The 23,953-nt window shown below is 43.5% G+C and overlaps 1 protein-coding gene across 2 annotated transcripts in view; it reads left to right on the forward strand.

Annotated features, from left to right (window-relative positions):
* Nucleotides 1-23,953, forward strand: part of znf385c (zinc finger protein 385C) — a 141,467-nt gene that overhangs the window by 81,943 nt on the left and 35,571 nt on the right. The window contains exon 1 of one of the 2 annotated variants that reach the window (XM_044050336.1): nucleotides 3,054-3,813. The exons of the other annotated variant lie outside the window; for it this stretch is intronic. Coding sequence (XP_043906271.1) covers nucleotides 3,804-3,813 — 10 coding nt within the window. The 5' untranslated portion in view covers nucleotides 3,054-3,803. Of the gene's footprint in view, nucleotides 1-3,053; nucleotides 3,814-23,953 lie in introns of those variants that run through there. 2 annotated transcript variants of the gene reach the window in all.

Raw genomic sequence — 23,953 nt, forward strand, 5'->3', positions numbered from 1 at the left:
TACTCGTGGCCATGTCTTGAGGGGAGAGTCCTGATAAGGAGAGTTGAGTCAAAAACGTGTTGGCTTTAAACTCAGATAAGATAAAATATCCCTGTTTAAAAAGATGATCGTGACTTTTTGGACTCTCAAAATGACAATCATTAGTGTGAATTCTTGACAAATATGTTGCTTACCCCTAGCTTTAAGCTCATGAAGCCTGGATGTGGACATAAAAAAAAAAAACATTATAGTGGAATGATTCCCAGTGGATATTCAAGTTATTTAACTATCCATCACATTGTTTACCCAGTTGAGTTGTGTCTTCTGCCACGTGTGACCACACAAATCCCAAACCCTTATTCTGCAGTCTTGAACGTAACAGCTCACCAAAACAGCTTTGTCACCCTCGTCACACTCTTGCATGGCCGCTGCACATTAGATAGGAAACAGGTGGACATTACTGGGCTGTCACGCGCTGACAGGTATCGATTCTTCAGCTCCCGAGAGACTGACATATCAACTTCACATCAGCGCAGGGGATGTTATTCTTTTTTTTGGAGGGGTGTGGGGAGTTATCTGTTAATGATTGAATGCCATTTGGGATCTGTGGGGAGAGGAGATGCCCAGGTGCCACCGCTAAAAAGATGTCACATAGCATTAGGCTTGCACGGGCACCGTGTGCCACTGTCGTCTCCTCAGCTGACAGCAGCTATCTCCATATTTCACGCTCCTACCCATCTCCAACCGCACAGCTGATCCACCCTGAACGAGGCCATCCCAGTGCAGGGGACAGTGCCGACATGCTCCAGCGCTCACACACACTGCATGATAATTACAAGCCACGCACCTCTTTTTCCAGCTCCCTCGCTTTTACCTTTGCATCCCCCCCTCGCACAAACAGTATGCAGAGCACAATAAATATTCTTTATCTTTGTACCTGTTTGCAGATGTAATGGTTTTAAAATAAAAACACTGTGCCTGTGCAGCCTTGTGCTCCTGCCTGTCTGGCACGTAGAAATTAGCAGCTCATGCTCCTGGAGTTATGGAAAGACAACTCAGTTTTTTTCTTTTCAGATTTGAGTGCCACAGCTTGACCTTCTCCTTCGCCCGGGGTTGGTTGCTCATTACTTAGTCTGTATGATACATACAGGCTATATAATTTAAGTGTGTCAAAAATTATCTCAGGCTTGGTGCACCTGGCTGAACTCTGTGAATAAAATATTACCAAAGAGCAGATGTTCCCTCCAAACCTGCTCTGCAATATTCTGCTTTTCATCCTGGCAAGTCCAACTACCCAGTATTAGGTCTTCAATGATTCTCTCTGGCAGTGAAGTTAGCGAGAGAGGCTCATTTTGTTTTGAAAGTGACATTTACTTACTTACATTTACACGTATAATCCACTTAAATGTATCAGTTCATCATTGGATGATTAATTGAACGTGTTTTTTTAATTTGATATGTGATAGCCTCTTAAAAAGGACTATAAAAGGAGAGAGGTTGTTATGCCTACTGTTCTACATTTAGCAAGACACTGAAGACTTAATTATATCCCCTACTTTATTCTCATCACTAATGTAATAAAATGAAAGGGCAACCTCATCGTGGCACTAGAGAAAAATGGGAGATAATATCCTCTGGTTGCCATGAATGATGCCAGTTGATATTCAGATATTTAACAGAATCAGTCAAAGTTTTGACCTGCCAGCAGTGCTTGAGGTAAAACAGATATTTATCAACAAGATATTTCAATCTTGATCAAATGTGCAGAGCCATTCCACGGTCAAGGATATATGCAAGACAAAATGACATGATTGACAGATTCGGTATGTAAGAATTACTAAGAATTAATGACATCTAAACAAAACAAGGACTCCTCCCTTTGTGTTTTCAGTCCCACGTCAACCTGTTTGCAGCCGTCTCGATTTACTTGCGCAATGTTGCTGCTGCTTCAGTTTGTCATTGTTTTTGGCAACAGAATTTACACAATGGAGCTTTAAATACAGGTAATTATTGCTAAAAGAAACATATTTTGGCAGTCCATGTGTCCTCACCACTGAGAGATGCTACATTGCAGTGGACTAACCTTTAATATAGTAGATCAAAAAAGGCTGGAGCAAACCGTCCTGGCTGAGAGTGGACTTGAAGCCAGTCCAGTGTTTCTAGTTAGCTCCAGCTCTGGCATGGCACCCAGTAGGCTGACGGTGGGCATGAGGCGGCAGGACAGCCCAGCTGCCCCAGTGTCCTCCACTCTGCCCCAGGAGGCAGTTTCTGGGTCCACTGCTGCCTCTGTGGATGTAGAGGAACAGAAAGCCTCTGTCAGAGGCAATATTTCATGAGGAAAAGGGAACTCTCCATCAGCAATCTGATCTCTTCCACCCCTCACTGCTGCTACCTTCACTCCCAATATTACTCTGTGGAACAGCACTCTCACTGCAGCGTGACAAACTGATAAATAACATAAATTGTGAATACACTGTTGTTATGCAAGTATGAAATTAGACAAAAGAAAATGTAAATCCACGTTGGAGACAGCAGGTGAGCCATTACTATTTCTGGGTTTGCGGAGGATTTCAGGAGCAGTGGAGATACGTTGTGAACGTTTTTCACAACAATCACAGCAGCAGGCATTTCTGCCAAACCAGCAAGTACAGGAAAATCGGAAAAGAGCAACAAGAGATAAAGGCGGGGAAAGTGGGGAGAAGGAGAGAAGGAGGGGTGAGAAAGTGTACTGGGCGAGTTGGAGAGGGGGCAATTTAAAGCTGTAATTAAGTTCCTGGTAGCACCCAGGGAGATGTGCTTTGGCGTCGGTCCAGGGCTGCTTAGCTTTGCACCAAAGCTCTCCAACCCACCACACGCACACATTTAAACAAACAGAAATTTAACATGAGCAGGCTCCCTGTGCTGCTCGAGCCAATTCCAAATCCCAGAATATGTGTCAACTTCACAAAGGAGGAGCAGACTGATGAGAGAGACAGAGAGGGAGAGGGAGAGAGATGGCTGTGAGAAACCGTCACTCTCACTAACACTGCTGTGCACGAGGCAGCTGCTATGACAAGTACTCACAAATCACCCCGATATGAGAGCATGAACAGAAACGTGTCTGAGGACATATTCTGCTCTCTTCATGTTTACTGTGCTTTTATCGTTCTTCTGCCACCCCAAAGCTTTTCAGTGAAGCTTTTTTCACTCACTCCTCTTGCTTCATTGTGGCAAGATCTGCATAGAGTGTAAGGGGAAACATGTCAGTAATAGTTCTGACCGGGAAAAGATTCATTTTGAGGTGCCAAGCTGCTTATTTCCACATCTGTGTCTTCCCGTCAACTTAAAAGGTGATCAGTGAGGAGCAGAGAGAAGGAGGTAAGACCACAGAGAGGAAAGGATGGGAGGGAGAGAGAGAGAGAGAGAGAGAGCAGGCACTTCCACCCAGCTCCTCTCCAACAGCCCAATTCCTCCCTCTCCTCCCGGTCGAGCGGAGCAGCAGCAGCAGCAGTGCGCAATAGGACTTTAACTGAGGACAACGCGCGCGTCAAAAAAAGGATCTGAGATTTCCGGGGGATTAGTCGCCAAAGACGTGGGAGAAACGGATGCACTTCTGCAGAGAAAAGTTGTCATTATAGACACGAGAGTCCGTGGCTTCAGCACATTTCGAAGCTTTCGTTTCAGTTGTACGGGACGCACCAGGGAACGCACCTGCCCGCCGTTCAAACTCTCCTTCATTCCCTGTCTCTCTCTCTGGAGATAAAAACAAGTGCGTAAAATTTGACCGTTTTTACGCACGGTGACACGCCGCGCTGGAGATACTCGGATACGGTCCTGTGCGCACGATGCTGATCGGTAAGTATTCGAACACTCCACTCTTTAGCGGCGATGGTGTGACTGCGCTCATAAATATCACCGATTATAGGTCCATGAGAATGTTGGATAGATGTTGCAGCGGTGCTTTTAATTGACACTCTTATTGTGAACAATGCTCGAGACTCTTAAATCACGCTGGTGAGAGGAATCGTAGGATATTTTGGAATGACCCGGACGCGCGCGCTGCTCGTCCAACTGAAGACAGTTGTTAATTGATGTGGAATTATATTAACAGCATCGTTCATGCTCCCGTGTTAACGCTGCACTGCTGTGCAACTGTTACTTTTGTGGCAACATCATTGAAACAGTATCGATCACGTTGGAGCTCAAGCTCGAGCAGTCATGCGTGTGCGTTGTCACCGGGGACTGAGGACCAATGATGGACACGCTTCAGCCACAGCAATCTGTGTGGATGTTCATTAAAAACTTCATTAAATGTAGTAACAAATTAGAACCTTATTGTTTGAAATATCCTGGACCAGCAGAACCACTCTATAATAATAATAAGATAATAAGAACAAAATGTAACTTATTATTTGGCTTGTTTTGCTGCAGTGATTAACTCTAGTTTATATATTTTTTACTGTCATTTACACCAAAAAACAGCTGCTTACAAAATAATCAATAATAAATAAATCCCCACTGAGCCTAGTATAGTACAACTACATGTAATGTGTTTTATGGATATATTGTCCAACCAGTGAAATCAGTGAATCTCTCAGTCTCTTAATTTGTAGTAAAAGTGTGGAAACTTCAACATAATGTGATGTTGTTGTCTTATTATTTCATACTGGAATGAGTGTCAATGAAAACAGATCCTTTTTCACTTCACCTGCATAATGAGTTACATCTCTTCTCTGATTATATCAGAGAATAAAGGTATACTTTCTTTTTTCTCCCGCTGTGTGGGCTGAAGTGAGAAATATGAACCTGAAACACTGTCTCACAGCCATGACTCAGTCGTCTCCTCCTTCCAAACATTCTTACACATGACTGTTTCTTTGAGTGGATAAAGCTTTTGAGTAATTCGCATTCCCATTTCACAGATGAAGGAACAGAGCGTGTGAAGAGAATGTAAAAGCAATGAAGGGATTATTCGTGATTATTACGAAGATCTTGAGCGAACACGTTGATAGTCTTGTTTACTGTCCTGGACAGTAATGGTTACATACTCTCACAGCAAGACCAGGCCTCTTGAGGTGATGGGTCTCGCTATGAATGAGATCGTGGGGCGCAATGAGATCTCGCTGCTCTTAAAATGGCCTCAACACATGGGCCAGTGGTTTCCTGAAAATGGATGCCACATTAGCATTTCTCTAGATATTTACTTCTTGTTCTAAATGTCTCCTCTTAATCCCTCAGATGAAGATTATGGATGCACATTAGACACTAAAGCTCTCAGTGCCGAGGTGTTTTACTGAAATGATGTCCTCGTCTCTCTTGTGTCAGTGTTTACTCCCCCATCAGCTTTTTAGTCCACTCATAAACCGGCAGCTTTATACTGTCAAGTGGAGACCTGACCACTTGTGCCGTTCGCACCTCGCTCATTACATCGTCTTATATGCGGGTCACAGGGAAGCGCTGTGGCGTCTTCTCAGAACCAAATAACACTGATTTTTGCCATGTTGTTGCCCTCTGTGAGCCGCACGCTGTTTCATTTCAGGAATTGGAAAATCAGTGGCAGCTCCACCTCGTCTCTCTCTTCACCCTTCCTTCTACAAACCCCCCACCCCCCGCTGTTGCCCCGAGCAGTGGACAGTTTGTGGGACGGTGGGAGGGCTGATTATAGGCTTGTCCCTCTGGGAGTGGGTGCCATTCTTCCTCTTCCATTCCTTTTTTTATCTGCCTGCAAGATCTGAGGTTGGGGGATGGAAATGCGGGGCGAGCAGAGGTAATCTGCGCTAAGCAGGGTGGAAGTTTGATCAGGGCTAATTACGTGGGTTTAAGGTTACACTGCGACCACTCAATGGGGGTTTGCCACATCCTGAAAGCAAGGCTATGAGACAGTATATTTTTTCTGTAATAATAGCACATTCCCAAATTTAGAATCCAAAGGCAGGGCTCTCCTGTTTTGATGGTCTTTCTTTTTAAATAAGTATTTGTAATTGATGTTTTTATGTGGGTTTTCTTTGTTTTATCCAAACCCCATCTGAAAATTTGGACCAGTCCTTGACCTTGAGATCTGCGTCCACTTGCCCTTGGTTCCACCTTTAATGTGTAAAGGCTGGAGGGGTTTCCCAAGCATCGGGGAGCAATAGCACATCTGTTTGAAGTGGTTGTGCGGCGGGGGGGAGGAGGTTAATGAAAAGGCATCACTACTGGAGTGAGGGGTTTTGGTCCACTTCCCACCAACTCCCCATCCACAACATTATCAAACCATCAGCCCCTTTCCCGGCGTGTGTGTGCGCTTTTGCTAAATGCTTGTGCGTTTCCTTGGTTAGATGTGACTGTGGGTCTGTGTCTGATGGACTGAGAGTGTTTTGGTTTTTGCACATGCATGCGAACGCAAAGCTTGAGAAGCAGTGAGACATTATGACTGATGGATCTTCCGAGCGTCTTGTCTCTTTGTTCATTCCTCGTGGGCCAGAGGGATGAAGGTGGCAGCTTTCCAACTCCTGCTCAACTCACCGGTGCCTTCATGCTCTCACGCACACTCACAGCAAAGACAAATAACCCACTGCTCAATTAGCTCAACAAACTCACCACCTTAAATGACAAATTTGTAGTCAATCCAACTCTATTTTTAATTACCTCAGCTCGTATTGGTCTGCAAATACTCCTGTGAGAGGAAAGTTTCTCTCAAAATGTAATGGATACTGTTTGTACACATTTATTTCCTCTTATTTTTACTGCTTTTTTTTTTTTTTTGTCAAATGACAGCAACAACCGGATGAGTTACTGCTCCAAAACTGTCTTTGCATAATTTTTTTTTTATCTTGCCTTAGCCACTATTCTTGATGTTGTTTTATCTTTCCCGGCAGAGATCAGTGGAGGTGGCGATGTGAGTTTAAAGACAGATTCTTTTCAGGGAAGCTCTCACACGCTTGCATATCATCAACCACTGATGTTGCTTTTCAGGTGTCGATTTGTGATGAAATGTTGGGGCTCGAGAGTGAATCACGCTTTCTTCTCATAGCACAATGTGTCTTATGTCAGCACATACTCTGGTCTTGTTGGAAAAATAAGAATAAATGACTCCACAAAGGAACGCCAGCAATTTTTAGGTTGATTTATTATCTCTGCGCAATGCTGCGAGTATAAGAAAACCCAGAGCTCTGACTCCATAGTTGTTGGTCACTGAGTTGGACTGTGGGAATTGGGAGTTTCCAACATAGAAGTTTGCACCCACATCTGTTGGTTTGTTCTTTTAAATCAGATTATGGAAAAAAATAAAAAATACTCAATGGATTTTGAAAGAACCCATTCAATATTCACCCAATAATAAGTTTACCCTATGAAAACATTCCCGCACACTTGTAGAACTGGCATGAATGGCTGCCATTTCACAGTGTGAAAGGAGTGTCTTTATCAGTGAAGTCGTTAAAATAGAACAACATCCTTACTTTGAAGGACTGGCACCAACACAGACAATTCCCATCTGTGCTGTCGTCCCTTTTTCTTGTTACTGTTTAAAGATTGTATTCCTGTATTTCGGGGGAAATGGAGAAAGCCCTGAAAAGTAACTGGACTTCTGCTTCACCTCTCTGATATCTGGATGTGTTATAACACGTCATCAATCACAATGAACACTCACATTTGTATGTAAATGCATGTCGGTGTTTAGAGTGGATTTTTGATCATGGATTGTATTTAGAATGGGCCGGGGGAGCGGTGGAGTGGTAGGGTAGACTGTGGCAGTAACAATAATTAGACCTGTCTACATGGACCCGCAGGCGCCATTCACACACGTCAAAATGTCAACAAAGGGCAGAGTTCACAAGCTAGTGAATTGCAAAATGATTACCTATTCCTCTCTAGATGTGCTCAACGCTAATACATATGAGCAGAGAAAATTATAAAGATGAAGTGTCAACAGATTGAGTTGACAATCTACATTTAAATATCTGGGATTTTTAATTTATGGTCACTTGTCTTTGTTTGTTCGTTGGATGTATCTTGCCATATGTTGGTCAAAGAGAGAAAGCTTTAGCTTTTTAGCACCTGATACTTGGATTCGTTTTCAATCTTCAACTTAAAAAGCCTCTAACCCTCGATGAGCTTAAAGCCCTGATAAAGATTTTGGAGTTCAGTTTGTCTGTGTGCTGCTACGACCTTGGCCAGGTCACCGTTTTGTGTACATATAGTGTATTCATGAGACATTCATATACACTTATAAGAGTATGATTGTGCTGTGATGTAAACCTAACACATATCAAATGTGTCTGCTTTTCCACGTCGCCCGTGTCATTTGTATGCACGGTTCGTACAGTATGCTCCCCTTCCTGGTCTCAGGGCTTCCTGTGGGGAAAACTGCTTATCTTCAAGTGACAGTTCACATCATTTCACTGAAGTGACAGCGTGGGTTTGATTGGCTCGCCTGCTGTAGTGATAGCTCCAGGATACTGAGAGCTGTAGGCATATGTGGTGCCCAGCAGGAGCTCTGACAACATGAGAAATGGTCCTACGCTGCACTCAGCACCCAAAAACCTCACCACTTAGCCTCCTATTTTCCAGATGCTGAGGCTAAAGATGGAGGTCGTGAGGAGAAACAGCAACACATCACCACCTTGTATTTTTATGCGCTTAGGACTTCCTGATTCCCCATTCACGCTGGTTAAAAAAATAGTATAATAACTCAAATTTAAACTGTTTTTTGACCAGTAGTAACATGTTAAATTCACTCCTGGGTCAAATGACTCAGCAGTCCACATGGGGTTTTATTGGCTTTGGCTCAGGTCAGCATGTGTGGCAATCAGTGGCGATTGTTGGTCTTTGAAACAGGGGAAGCTCATTTCAGGCCCAGATATTTATATATAAATACTGATTTTACCACGTTTATCCAAACCGTCGTGAAAATAGGTATTCTGTGTGAAGCTGAACTTCCACTGGTTTCCATTGTGCGAGAAAAAAGAGAAAAGCACGGAAATCTGTGACGAACAGCTGATTCTGAACAAACTAGTCATATACACATTTATTTTTATTATTTTATTATTTTATTTATTTTATGGCCTGTTAGAGGAGGCAGAGCTTCCCTTGTTGGAGTGGTGTTATAGCGGGTTCACCGGGGTTCAGAAGTCTGGGCAGACGCACTAAATTGATAGTCAGACCTTTACTTGAACGAGCAGGAGAAAGGTTTAACGAGAACAACATTGGAGAATGAGTAGGAAACCCCAAGGTAAATACAGAGCAGGCAAAGAGAAATAGAGTCGGGAACTGAGACAGGTGGAAAGAGAGAGGATTGAAACATTAAGGGAATAAACAGGCAATATATCTCCTGTTGTTCTCAAATCTCTCTGTCTCAGGTGTATTTTTCTAAATCATCAAACCAGCCTGTGTGTATACCCTGCTAGTTCTCCGAGCACGAGGATCAGCAGCAGAGAAAGTAACAGGCTATTGATTTTACAGTCAGCTTCAGCCATCACTTCCTGGTGCCCTGGGCACCGATCTGCAATACACCAGGGTCCAATGGGCATTATAGGGAGCAGCAAGTGAGTAAACGGTGCTAAGTGTAAACAGAGGACAAGGTGATCCAGTTCCATTGGCTCTCTGGGCTCCAGCTCTTTGTTAGTTATCAGGATGTTTACCTCCAACTGTACTGGACGCCATTTTATCATGACAGCCCGCTGCTTCAGGTTAATGTTAGCGGCCGGGATTAATATCCAGTCAGTGTCCGAGATTAGTGAGTGCACAAACATGACCACACCCAATATACACCTGAGATATCGGCTAACATCAGTGTGTGTGTTGCACCGTATACCGCAAGGTACTTTTTGTTCAGTGGCATGTATGGCATGTATGGCATGTTCAGTGGCATGTTCAGTGGCATGTATGGCATGTTGTCCTTTCACCATCAAACACAGGGATAAAGTTACTTGGATTGTGAGTTAAGTAGAAGAAGAAGCGTCATAGCACTCCTGGTGGTCATTTTTGAAACATCAGTGTCATCCATCCATCTTCTACCACTTTATCCTCCATAAGGGTCACTGGTGCCACTCCCAGCTGACATAGGGTGATGGGCAGGGTACACCCTGGACAGGTCGCCAGTCCACACAGGGCCACATAGAGACAAACAACCATCCACTCTCACACTCCCACACAACAGTCAATTTAGAGTGTCCAGTTAGTAAAATCTTACTTACGATTATATGACCCGAGTCAAACATCTTTGCATTTGCTTGGAATGTAAATTGGTCATGGTTTAGGTCAGACTTGGTTCAGGCTTAGGTTGAGTTTAGCCTGAAAATGTCATATTATATAATGGCCACAAACAAAAAAAACAAGACCTCGAGATAGTTGAAATTGAATCGTGACTGATAAATAAATCCACCACGAATGACAGGCGCATGTCGGGTAAAAAAAAAAACCTTTCAACAAATGTGGCGTCCCGCTTAGATTTGTCCTGATGTGCAGTGACACTCTGAATGCAAACAGATTAGCTGCCAGGCCGCGGCATCACACTTGAGATGAACTTTGTTTAGCGTTAATGAAACTGCCAGTCGGATGTTTTAATTCATCAAAAGTGACACAGACGGTGTGAAAACGCTTCCACTTTAAACCCTCGCATTAATCAATTGACAAATGTAAACACCAAATCTCTTCATTTGCATTTTTCTTATACACAATATCAAACGCACATCATGAAATAACCAACATACAGAATAGTAGAAAGTGTTTTTCCGTAGGCTACGTAATGGGACACAGATTATACACATATTCTTCACATACAATATACTTAAGTACTGATAATGACGGCGCACAAACACCATTCATTTCATGAATATACTCAAATGATTTGATAAAAATGTCATTAAAAAGTACATAAATGCAGTGTGAATTGGTTTATGAATTTATGAATATGTACAACTATTTAACATTTTCATCTAAAGCCTGCTGTGTAATTTAGTCTTCTTCATGTTAACTTTTTGCACTACAGAGGTTTCTGTGTGTGTGTGTGTGTGTGTGCTTGTGTTGGCTTGCATCGCGAACATAAATTGGCATTCTTGCTTCTTTTTGTCAGCAGCAAGCTGCTGCGCGGAGAGTCTGACTGGGAATGATCAGCTCTAATGATTTTATGAGAGTCTACATGATTAATGTTGGCACAGCTGGGTGTTTGTGAACAGGCCTCTCTTGCTCTCTCTCTCTCTCTCTCTCCCCCTCCCTCCCTCAGAGGGGATATCCAGTCTCAGTGTGTACGGTGAGTTCTGTCGCACTAGCCGCCGTTCGCCACGTTAATGTATGACAATGGCTCACTTTGAAGTGGGTCATTCAGCCCAGCACAGCAGAGAAGCCGTGCCAGAGTGCAGAAGGCAGGGACACACGTGTGCGTGGACAAAATAATACTTTGGGGGGGGGTCAACACAATAGCGTTCACACTCACATCGGTGTAAATGCACATTATGTAAGTGTTGACTGCATGACTGACGAAAGCCACGCATTCCTCCCCCGTATGCCTCAGTACACAGCATGGCTCCTAATAAAGAGCCTGTGCTGTCCGCCCATTACTTCCATCAGCAATTCAACCCTCTATCATCCATCCGTCCGTCCGTCCACCGGTCCGTCTGTGGATCCATCTGTTTTTCTTGTCCTCCTTTGTTCCCTCTGTAGGCCCGGTCCAATCTAAAAGCTTAGCCGAGCTCCGTCTCTCGGCTTATCTCCAAAACCTGCCTCTTTCATTTGAGTAAATGCCTTCATTCCCAGCTTCTCTATGAGAAAGCTGATAAGGGACGTCTTTTATCCGCCGCAGATACCCGTTCCAGTGTGGGTGCTGGTGTGTATTTATACGCCCGCAACGGCATATGCAAAAATATGTGCGAGAGCTTATATTTTGTCATGTTGTATTCCATTTCCTAGACTTGTAGGAATAATTCTCGTACGCGAGTGGCTGATGATTTTGTGGTGGCATCATGTTTTTTGCGTCTTCTCATGCTGCTTATCATTCAAATGTGACATTTTTCTGATTACACATAATTGCACAGGACTGCTGCAACCTTGCAGGTGCCTTTAATAGGAAGTGATTAAGTGGGACAAGCCAATCATCGCCGTGCCTTATACTCGTGTGTGTGTGTGTGTGTGTGTGTGTGTGTGTGTAGAGGCTGTGTAATGAATTGATTGGGATTGCAGAATGGATCTGTTGCCAGGCACTGGAGAGATAAGTTTTGTCTGTGTTTGATTCGGTCTAAGCTGAAGCCAAAAGCTGCACTTCTGTCTCCAGTCTGACACAACAAATGTATCGATCGGCCTTTGATGCTGCAAAACTTTGGTTTTTTGTGAAGCGTTCAGACTGAGAACGCTCTCAGCCGTCACTATTTTTGCACTTCATATTCCTGCATGATGTCGTGTTTCGGTGCGTGTGTTTATATGTGTTTACCGTCATTGTTTACTTGATTCTTTATCTGTGCGGTTGCAGTTCCACAGGCCGTGGTCCGGCGCTGAGTTGAACACAGTGTGACAGATGTGTGGAGCGGTGCAGCAGGGGCTCGTCAAATCAAGAAATTATTATCTCCAAGAGCCTCAGTTGTTCTCACTTGAATATATGAATGTATTACACGTGAATCTGTATCCAGAGAAGACGCCTCGTACAGCTCAGATGCAAACGGACCAAGAACCTTGAAGTGCAATACCAGCAATCAAGGTCCATGCTAAAATAAGTTCTCACTGAATGAGTGGAGACTCTCAGGGGTTTGGAACAGAAACACCTTCTGAATCTCAAATATTCTGCCATTTATCAATATCTATTACAGATATTAAAATGTGCAATAAGTGTGGAAATCCCCGCACAGTAACTTTCCCAGCCTTCCTCAGTGGGACACACAGCTTGTCTCCTTAGATCTGCATTTTCCAACCCTGTGCTGCCCGCTTGTATCCTCCCCCCACCCCGCCTTCCTCCTGTAGCACAACCACGCTGCAGTCATTCTCTCAGGGGACATATGAAGGAAATTTAAAAAGCTGCTGGAGCGGGAACAAGAAAAATACTCCCTCGCTGGTCCCTGCGGAGCCCCCAACCTCATCGACGGGGGTTTGTTTGCTGGAGGCCAGCGATTGTGCTCAGGCTGATCTTAGCAGAGTCAATGAGAATGACACATTAGCAGCTCCACATCTATTAAAGCTGCTTGCTGTGATTGAAGCCAGGCACCACTTTGTGGGGATTTATCAAGCCGCTTACCAAAGAGAGGTGATTGAATTCATTTGTTCACTAATGACGACCGATGTGAATTGCTACGCCGGTGGAAACCTGTTAAAGCCATTTGCTTATTATTGCAATCATATCCAGCGTTTGTGCAACTCTTACAATCAAACGGCTTTTTTTGTCATCAGCTCCCTTTGTTTTTTTTCCCCCTCCCCAGTAAAGGACAGATTTGCCTTAGTCAAATGAAGTGTTTCACAGGGTTTATTCATGCCAGTCCCATTTTTATCAACTCCACGTCAATGTAAAGATTCCAGTTTTTGTTGTTGTGCGTGAACCTTTACATGACACTGAATTGTAATCACATCTAATCATCTTGCTGTGTCAGCTCTCTCCGTCTCTCTCTCTCTCTCTCTCTCTCACTCTCTCGCTGCTTCTTTCAGTCAATCAACAAAATTGATTTTATTGGGGGTAATTGTTCCTTGTTTGATCCTCATGATGTCTTGATTAGTCCTATTCTCCGGAGTGTTGTTGTGGCGGGTACGCTCTCCTGCTGCTGTTAAAGCCAGATTAATGGTAAATCCTCTTTGTCTCGGCAGACAGCAGCAGACACGCTGAAGTAGGTTAGTGGACGTTGGCCAAAGGTCACCAAAACTCGCACAACTGGAGTTGTGTCATTTGCATCAGCGACGTACCGAGGACAGCCGCGGATGTTGCTCTATAAACGTGAGATTGATCCATGCAGAAGATGTTGGGAATGATGTAACTGTTTGGTGAGATTTAGTGCCAGCCTGCGTGGCACATCTCCCAGCTGTTATTTTACAATTAAAGAAACACCCATTTCTGTTTTCCACTCTCACGAGCTCAGTTTGCAGCTTTGATACGAATTGTTTTAATTTTCTATTGTTCAAACCAATTTCTGTTTGCACTATACCTCCAATCGATTTCATGTGACCCTCCAAACAATAGTTGTTACAAGTCATTTCTATATGTTTTTCTTTTTAAATTAATAGATTAATTTTGCATCATAAATATGTTTTTTTTATTGTTGCCTATTAAAACAACCACTTATATTTTAAAATGATCCAATCCAATCCAACTTTATTTGTAAAGCACTTTAAAACAAACACATTGGACCAAAGTGCTGTACAGAATAATGGATAAAAGACAGAAAAGCTCAGAAGAGCCAATAGAGTACATATAAAAAAAAAAGAATTAATACGGCATATTGATGATATGAGCTCATAACGTCCACAGCAACTGTTGGGCTCTTTTTTTTTACTTGACCACAGGTCATTTGAGTTTGAGACCCCTGCTCTAAATAAATAACAAAAGGGTCAAAAATGTCATTTATTGGTCTCTACCAATAAATCTATCAATTTTGAGTTGGGTCAAGTTGCCATGTAAGCAGAAGTGTCGATATTAATGTTGACATTATTGTTATGTCGGTGGAAAATGCTCCGTCATCGCTGCAAACCATTTTCAAATAAAGGCTGTAAGGTTTTTTTTTTACTTATAGGTTATACCTAAAAAAATACTATGAATTGAAGCTAAAATATTAAAGCATTTGAAGCGAAATGTAGTTAAAATCAAATAATCAGGCAGCAAATGCTCATGTAATATTGGATGCTCATGTAATATTGGATATTGGATCGTCATTAATGATGCAACGCTTTATAAGCGGCCTTCTTTTAATGCCACAGCTGGTGCAGGTAGAAGAAAAATACTGGGTAGTTTAATCTGTTACAGTTTGTGTTAATCAGGGCATCTTTTATACGCTCATCAAAAGTTACAGGAACATATCCCTAAAAACAGACAGTATAATCAAATGTGGAATATGGTTACGGGAGGATTATATTGTACAGCCTGTTAATGCTTTTAAGAGTCTGCGAAATCTGCTCGAGCAGTCGTAACTGCTAATGTTGTAGTGCCTCATTTTAATTTAGTTTTATGGGAGTGTTTTCGTTCAGCAGCCAAAAACTGTAAAAACCCATGCTGGTGGAAATATCAGATTCACGCTGCTCGAGTGTGTGAGTGTGTCAAGTCAAGTCAATTTTATTTAATACAGCCCCAGCATCACAAACACAGTTTACACCCTTAGACCCTCACATCCAATGAGGAAAAACGACCCTTGTGCAGGAGGAAAAACCAAGCAGAGCCAGAGAGGAGGAATCCCTCTAGGTGCAGATTGCAAACACGTCAAATTGATTTAAAACCATTGAAATCGCAGGAATGTAAAATGTAGAAGTTAGTGGGAATCGTAACAGAAGCTAATAGAAGAGAGGCAGATGGTCACATTAACAGTAAGTCGCATTAATATTCATTTTAATATTAATATTAATGAAGACGGTGTGATCACTTTGGTGCGCACACTACTGTACCGGCCGTTCTACGGGAGTTCGTCCCGTCTCCAAAATGTCCCCAGAGCTCATTTTTCTGTCTTGTCTCCGTCGGCGTCGTCTCTCTCTCGATGGTGGCAACGCTTCGGCGCTTGAGGACACTTCAGCAACTTTCAATCGAGATTAATCTGTCTTTGAGATCGAGCCGAGGTCCCCGCGGATGTGGCAGCCGAGTGAACGAGTGAGAGGGAAAAATGGGCCCTTTGTCGCTGCCGTCGCAGGGACGTGGTTTCCAGTCCCACTTCACAACCAGAGGGGACAGATCGCTATATCATTCAGCCGTTTGTGATTCTGTCTGAGGCGTGAGATAGAAGCTAAAGAGGAGAACTGTCTGTCTCTTTCCACAGCCCCAAGGTGAAACCCATGCATCTTCTTTTCTTTTTTTGCACTGTTCGGTTTTGCGTGCATTCTTTTTGCGAGAGTGTGTGTTCATGCAGATGTCCACATCAATATGTCTGCTTAAATGAGAGGCTTATTCTTAAGCTATCAGACGCCAGGAGCTGTTATTCAGGCTGAGTGAACCCGATTGAATTCCTGGGATTCCGTTTGGTGTCAAACTAAACAAACCTGATGGGTCGTCTGTGGGTTTTTTTTGACAACATCCGCTTACCTCCCGCCTCTAGTCCCTCTGTTTATCCACCTCTGTCTGTCCCTTCTACTTTCAGTGGTGCTCCTCCTCTTCCCTCGGCTGCCATGCCTCTCTGCTACATTCATGTTTTCATCTAGCTGACGCTCACCGGAGCCAAACAACAAGTCAGTGCCGGGCTCGGTGTGGCCACGTGTTGATGCGTTTGCAATTCCCAGTGAATCTCAGTGATCCGTGTTTGTGCAGCAGTTATTAAATGTTACAGTAAATGCCTCTCAGGTGATGTACAGCTCAAGCTTGACAGACCTCAGGAAAAACCCCAGCGAAAGCATTTTGTTGAACATAAATTCCACTTGACTTGCTTTTTCCTCCCTGCTCCTTCCTCCAAATATTCTTCCGCGCTGGCCTCGCCTCGAAGTCTGTTAAGTTATAGAGTTAGAATTTTAAACTTCAACTTCTCCCTCTGCCGCTGTCCCTCCAAGGCTCCCCCCCCCGTCCACTTGTCACCACTTCTCCCAGACACCCTGGCCACTCGTCACAGAGGTCACGCACCTGTCGCCTGCTGTAAACAGGAAATTAATAATTCAGGAGTCGGCGCTGCTTGACTGCAACAGCTGATGATGGTTTTTCCGTGCGACGAGCGAAGATTTATCCCGAGGATTTGCGTTATAGTCCTCAGTTGGAATCACACTAATGAGAAACGCTCTGATCTGGACCGCGTGCCCTTGACCTCTGAGGGCGAGGAAATGAGTTTGAAATGGCATCTTGAAGTGGCTCAAGAAACTAGTAAGGCTGGTAATGGAATAACAGTATGTCTCGCAATATTATTTTTCTACAACCTTCAACAATTATCAATATCTAATGATTTGAAACTTGTTTTTATCTGTATCACCTGATCCTGTTATGGACTTAAGAATGACCGGAAACAAAAAGAAATCTGCTGTGTCACGTCATCAAAGAGAAGGAAAAACTAAAACATGTGGAACTTTCTATCATGAGGTCCTGAGGCATGTCTTTCACTGTGGCCCATGACACAAGATGAAACAATAGATTTGTCGATCCCAATACTAGACTTTTATTTTGTAATGTGGTAGTGTGATGTCAGCACCCTGAACTGGACGTCTTTTGTAATCCTGTCTGCTCCTCACTGAGGTGTAAACCCACAAAGGGAGCTGACCTACAACAGAGTGAGTTATATTTGAGAGAAATTACCCAAGTAGCAGGTTGAGAGGCAGCAAGATGCCAGTTGGTTGTATCGAGGACCTGAAGTGATTGCTTTTCACTCCTTATCGCCAACACCAGCAGGTGTCTAAGACGTGCTCTACTGTAGCACTCAGAGACGGGATTCACTCTTGTAACACTCACTGGTTCACCTACCTCCTCCACACACACACACACACACACACGGGTTTGTGCAGCTCGTCTTCGCAGGACACTTTACTGACTTCCTACGATGGAGTATTTGGGCCAAACTGAAGAGCAAAATTAAATGTAATATTACGAGAATAAAGTCATAATTTTACATAAATAAAGTTGTAATATTAGGAGAATAAAGTCGGAATATTAAAAAAAATCATAATATTACGAGATTAAAGTCAAATTTCATGGGAATAAAGTCATAATTTTATGAGAATAAAGTCATAATATTAATAAAGTCATATGTTTATGAGGATAAAGTAATAATACTACAAGAATGAAGATGTAATATTAAAAAAAGTCGTAATATTACAAAAATAAAGTCATAATATTACAAGAATAAAGTCATAATATTATGAGATTCTTTTTTATCATTATCTAATGATAACAGAATGACAACAGAACACAGATGTAACCATGTGTTATCCTCGCAGTCGATTATTTTCTCTAAGTCTCTGTGTGGGATTCTTTCTTCCAAACAGACTCACTTTCTTCTTTTCAAACTCCTGATGCTAAAGATAACGTGGTGCAGATGTGACCAAAATATGAAGTATCTCTTTATTTGTGAAGCCCCCAATCAAAATATAACCTCATGAAATGCTCTTCCTTTATTCTACTCTACTTTGTTCTCATAATATTATGACTTTATTCTCGAAAGATTTCTGGAAAGACGTTCTGCCTTATCAGTACCAGGTTTTTGGTCTCCATGGTCCTGACAAGGTCAGTGTTTATGCCAGAAAGGTTCCTAAAGAGCTGTGCACACACACACACACACACAGAGCGCTCACTCTTTCTCCATCCGTCCATCCCTGTGTGCTTCTTCTCCCCCTCACTCTGGCCAACACTGACTTAGGAATCCTGTTATGGCCTCGCTCTACTAAACACCTGCACACGCTCTGATAAGAAATCCTTATCTGCCCGGCCCTATGTCTTCTCTTTGCACCCAGCCGGAGCAGACGGTGGAGAGGAAGGTATACATGTATAACACCCCCATGGGTGGGAACACAGATAATCTTTTCCACCACATTATCCCGCGTGTCATGTCGGAAGGCGGCGAGGAAGCGGTGGCAAAGGACCGAGGTGCTAAATCCTTTTGCAGCGGTGCAAGTTTTCCTATTTTTAAAAACACACACAGCTGCCCAACAGTGGTGCAACGCCTCACATAAAGAATCATCCCTTCATGCCATTCTTCTGTCTTCGTAATTACACACGAGGAACGAGAGGAGACATCTGCATGCCAGCACTCTGTGGAGAGGAGGAAGAAGACAACAAAGGGCAGAGCGCTTTCTCACAGAGGCTTTCCAATTTGCAGCTTGCAGCTGTTTCTCTTCAGAGGGAGCTCGTCGAAACGGCCCCGTCCTCTCTCAACCCGAACGTGGCCCACAATCCGAGAGCTGATTTTCTTAGCCCCGACGTGCAGGATGACACTTTTTCCTCCCCCCTGTCGGAAACAGTTCATTGAGTCTGATTCCTCTCCTCCACGAGCAAGTGTTTTAAGAAGTGAAAATGATAAATGACGGCTCATTTAGGGAGGGGCGGTGACAACGTGACTCGGGGATTTGTGTTCCGACTGCACTGCGAGGTGAAAACGTCCAGAAGGAAAGAAAAGGAGGCTGTGTGTAAACAGCGAGCAGTTTATTGTGTTTGCTTGTTTCCCTTTGCACACTGCCGACTGTTATTTCACCTTTGTTTAGCTGCATATGCTGCGCGGGATTGAAAACCAAATGAGTCTAATGGATCCACAAGGCATGGCACTGCGACCTGCAAATGAAGTCCCACAGATGTGCTTCTGTAGATTAATCTTCCCGCTCATGAGCAATTATTCTGGCGGTGACGCTGAGGCATGAGGCTGATTTGAAACAATTACAGCTCAGGTTGGGCAAAAATTAGCTTGTTCATTTCCCAGGGCCGCTGTTGATTGAGGGAAAGGGCTATTTGAAAAATTGCTACCGAGGGGTAATTGGTTTTTGACTTTGGCACGTCCTTCAGACATCCTTATAACCCGATCGCGGCCACTCCAGAGTTAATTTGTTTCTGAAATTGTGTCTCGCTTTTGCTCTCAGTCAGCAAAGATAGTCGTCGGGATTTTGTGAGCCTGCTCGTGTGGCTAATTAAAATTATCTCTGAATTTTTTTGCGACTGTGTTTGTTTTTTTTCCTGAAACGTTATCTACATTATAGAACGTGAGCTAATTTATGCATTACCACTGTGCTAACCTTCACAGCTGAAGGAGTTTTATTGCCACAGTCGATCCTGTGCCATAACTCTCAAGTAACTGCAATTCTGTTCCTCCAGTGATGTATGAGCAGTCTCCCACTTCCTTACAATGTGTTAAAAGGAGGAGCGAGAGAAAATATTTGGCCCTACAGCGAGGACAGGAACGCTTTTATTGCCAGTACACATTTCCATTAAGACTTTTAATTAGCCACAGACACGTGCCTGAAAGCAGAACTGAAATTGGGTTTGTTATGAGAAATGACTGAAAACCAAGAACCCGGAATAAAGGCATGGTGGAGGAAAGAGACATTTTGTGAAAAACAAATTTAGGTGAAATGGGAGCAGATAATCAGCAGCCTATTTGAAGGTTAAAAAAAAGAACAGTTCTGAAAGGCAATTTACTGGCTCGCTGCGAATACGGCGTCCTTATAGCTGGAGCTGTTTTGCATAACAATGAATGTAATAATACAATGTACAGTACAAGTCTCTCTCAGCGAGCAGTTCACCAGTGTCATTTATATAAATAAAGCAAAATGGTCCCAGCTGCAATACCCAAGAACATCAGACTATTGGCAAGTGTGTAAATGAGTCATTAATTGTTAAGAGCTTCTTTCCTCTCGCTCTCTTTCTCTCTGTGTGTTTGTGTACTTGTATTTGTCGCCTCTTTCTGACATAAACACTGACCCTGTACTGTAGTCCTTACCGAGACAAAAACCTGGTGGTGAAATACCTGGGGACGTGTGCTTAAGTTTAAGGCGAAGATTTGAATTGTGGTTCGGTTAAAGTTAGCGTTTTAGATGGTTATGGTTCAGGTTTAAAGTCCTTCAAAGGAACCCGCTTGCGTGTCTCTGGTGAGAGACTCAGCAGAGGACACTTCCACCACCCTGCACACAACTGCAGCATCGTTTTCATTTCACATTCGTCACAGCCTCATAAGCACCTCTGTGTCTGCCTCCCAGTGTCTCACTGAGTGTTTTCATCTCAGGCTCCTCTCATCTCGTCAGCTGAGGAGCTAAAATTAGAAAGCAACCTCTTGTCTTGTCTCTTACTTTCTCCTGTACACAGCGTCGCGCTCCTTTTTCCGGGGGAAATTTGACCAACCAGCGCCGACTGGGCCGCCGCGTCTAATCAATTTATAATGAGTTGTCACAGTCGGCGTGATGGCCGCGCGATGCTTGGTTGACCAACTTGATATTTATTCATGTAAGAAATGATGTCGCTGTTAGTGCCACTTCTACAAATGACTCAATTTGTCGAGGAAATGAACCTCATCGGCGTTCCTGTCAATCACGCGGAGTTCCTTGCCCCAGGGTTTGTGCATGTGCATGCGTGTGACTCGAGGTAAACCAATTAATCGCTGTGGCTGGATAATTGGACTGATTTCGGGCATTCTTCAATAATATTGTACCCAACACTTTGTTTTTGTTTTCTAGAACTTGATATTTGCTTGTGACAAGTGCACAAAGACGTTGAGTCGCTCACAGTAGACATTAATACTGTATGGAATTGCCCTGCAGTGCAGATGCAAGATGAAGATTGGGAGGAGAGGCCGTTAGTGTAGTTCATTTCAGTTTGTTTAAGTTGAAGTGAAAGACGGCCATATTGAGGATCAGCTGCCCGTATGTCTACATTGGCCATAAAAACATTTTTTAAAAAGGTTTGGCAACAACTTTGAATTAGTTATTCATACTCCTCGGCTTTGATGCACTGATGCAAAATGGCTGTGGTAGTTCTGAGGCCCCGCCCCCCTCCATTAGGTCACTTAAACGAGCAACAGCTGTCATCTTTATCAAAACTCCGCTCCCTTAGGCTTGGAAGCAAAAAGAAATTGTTTTCTGATTCTCTTTTACATTTTTCCGTGTTGCTGTTTATCGTCACATGGAGAAGTTCTGCCTGCAGCTGCTGCAGAAAGACGACTGGCCGTCGGCGCCATCTGCATAGATGAATGTGTTTGATATTTCCCTCTTCCACCTCCTTTTTCGTGGGGAACATCAGGAATCCGCGGCATCTCTGTTGCCCACCCATAGCCATGCTGCCGCGCGGAGCGTCACAGTGGGGGAGCTGAGCAATTTGTTTTCAGATGGCTCCAGGCTTATCATCATTGCTTGACAGATGGGCTTTGCCTCGGCTCAGGTTGGGCTTGGTAGCGGCGCGATGTTCGCTGCTTGCCTGACAGAACTCATTATAGACATTCTGCGGGAGACGAAGTACCTCCACAAGGTCCTGTTACCACCATCGGGCAGCCACAGCTCTCGGCTGAGCCATGGATCCAATCATACCGCTGACATACTTCCTGTAGTCTGAAGGAAGTCAGGAAGTATTTGCTTAAAGCAGCTATAATCCAGCTACCTCGCAGTATATCTTCATGTGGATAAAGCAGCTACAGTATGAGTGTTAATAAAAAAAACGATGAATCACAGAAAATTAAGCAGAGTCACCCCGACCTCACCTCTGTCATTGTGCTTCCCGTAATTGAATTCGAGGGCTAATCTCTCTGTTTGTCAATGCCAGTAACACGGCTAAAAGTTGATATCTTTCTCTGATGAGACAATGTCGCTGCTCAGGCCGGAGGCTGTGTATTGATCCTATTCAAACTTCATTATCCGCTCATGTTTTATTCATCGGCTGTAAATTACCCTCTGCGTTTACAGCTTGATCCACACAGTGATGGACTTTCTTGAAGTCGGAATCTCCGTGTAAAGCTGGCACGTCACTTCATGTCACTTAATACTTGTTTTAATTTTGCCCCTCTATAATTAATGAAGCACTAAAACGCAGCTGCAGCTCAGGTTTCTAGGGTTTGACGGGGATGCAAACTTTTTTCAGACTAAATCAGTGTTTGACAAAGTTATGAAATCCTCTTTCTTCCTGCTCTATTTTCAGTCGCGGGTCAAACTGTGCTTAGGCTTGCATATAATCAGGCCACATGGAGCAGTCTGCCACCTTCTGCACTCCAGGGAAAAGAAGGAGAAAAGAGGGCAAAACTACATATGAGAGAATTTTTTTTTTTTTGCGTGGGGGGGAAAAAAGGTAGATTAAAGGAAGTAACTCTGTTGAGATTAAATATAATCCTCAGAAGGAAAATCTTCACAACCTTATTAGAGCTCAACTCCGGTTTCCTCGGCTGGAAATATCTCCTTCCCACACAAACTGGAGAGGAAACCGTGTGCTCATTGGACAAGCAGATCCACAGAATTCAGACATCAAACGGCAAAAAAAAGAAAAAAAAAGTTGAAGTCTCGCCTTGCTCAAATATTCTTCACACATATTTACTGCGCGAACTGCCTGCTCACACACACACAGGAATACAAATTGTCACGCGTAGCCCACACAGTCACCAACTTACACACTCCGCAGCACAGCAGACACGGCATGTCGAGTGACCCAGAAAAGAAAAAAAAAAAAAGAGAGAGAGAGAGAGAGAAAATGTAATTCAAATAAACAACTTTGAAAGGCTTTAGGGTAAGGTAAGGAAATGGGCGGGGGACAGGAAGGCTTGAAATGAAATCGCTCTTTGTGGATAATGTTATACATTTTATGCATTCTGAAATCATTTACGATTTTCTCTCCCACAGTTGAAGTGAATTTAAATGTAGAAGCAGCTGGAATCACAATATTATTTGGCTTCTTCCCAACGCGCTGCATCTCGTCTGGAGTATGATTCATGTTGTGACCGTATGTGCCTCTGTGAAGAAAACACAATTCTGCCCGCGTTCTTCGCGCCACCTGACGGATAAAAACATTTCCGCTTTGAGCTAATTAACTTCCTTAATCATCAATGCACTGTTTGATCTAATCAATTCAGTCACATCCTGTCTTTAAAGTCGGGGGTGTGCACATTATTATCATACTTGAATGTGGAGACTGGAAGCGAGGGAGGAACCGGAGGAGATTGAGAGGCATAAAAAGATTCAGTCTTTAATTAATGCTGATTGCATTAAATGTGCTCCGTCCGTGCTGTAATGGTTCCCACGGTGGCCCTCACACCACCTCCTGATCAAGCAGTGGCTAACTGACTGTTATGAGACACTTTTCTCTGTGTGTGTGTGTGTGTGTGTGTGTGAGCCTCTCGTAGAAGAAGAGTCAGACATCCAGAGGCAGCGTTATGTCATTTCATGCTCTGCAGTGACTGTGAACCTTTAATATACCATGAGGCCAATTTCCAGACACAGCTCGGGTGAAGCAGACATTTATATGCAGGGCATATTTTGTTGTTAT

Source organism: Solea senegalensis, linkage group LG19 (genome assembly GCF_019176455.1).
Source record: "Solea senegalensis isolate Sse05_10M linkage group LG19, IFAPA_SoseM_1, whole genome shotgun sequence".
NCBI classification, from domain to species: Eukaryota; Metazoa; Chordata; class Actinopteri; order Pleuronectiformes; family Soleidae; genus Solea; species Solea senegalensis.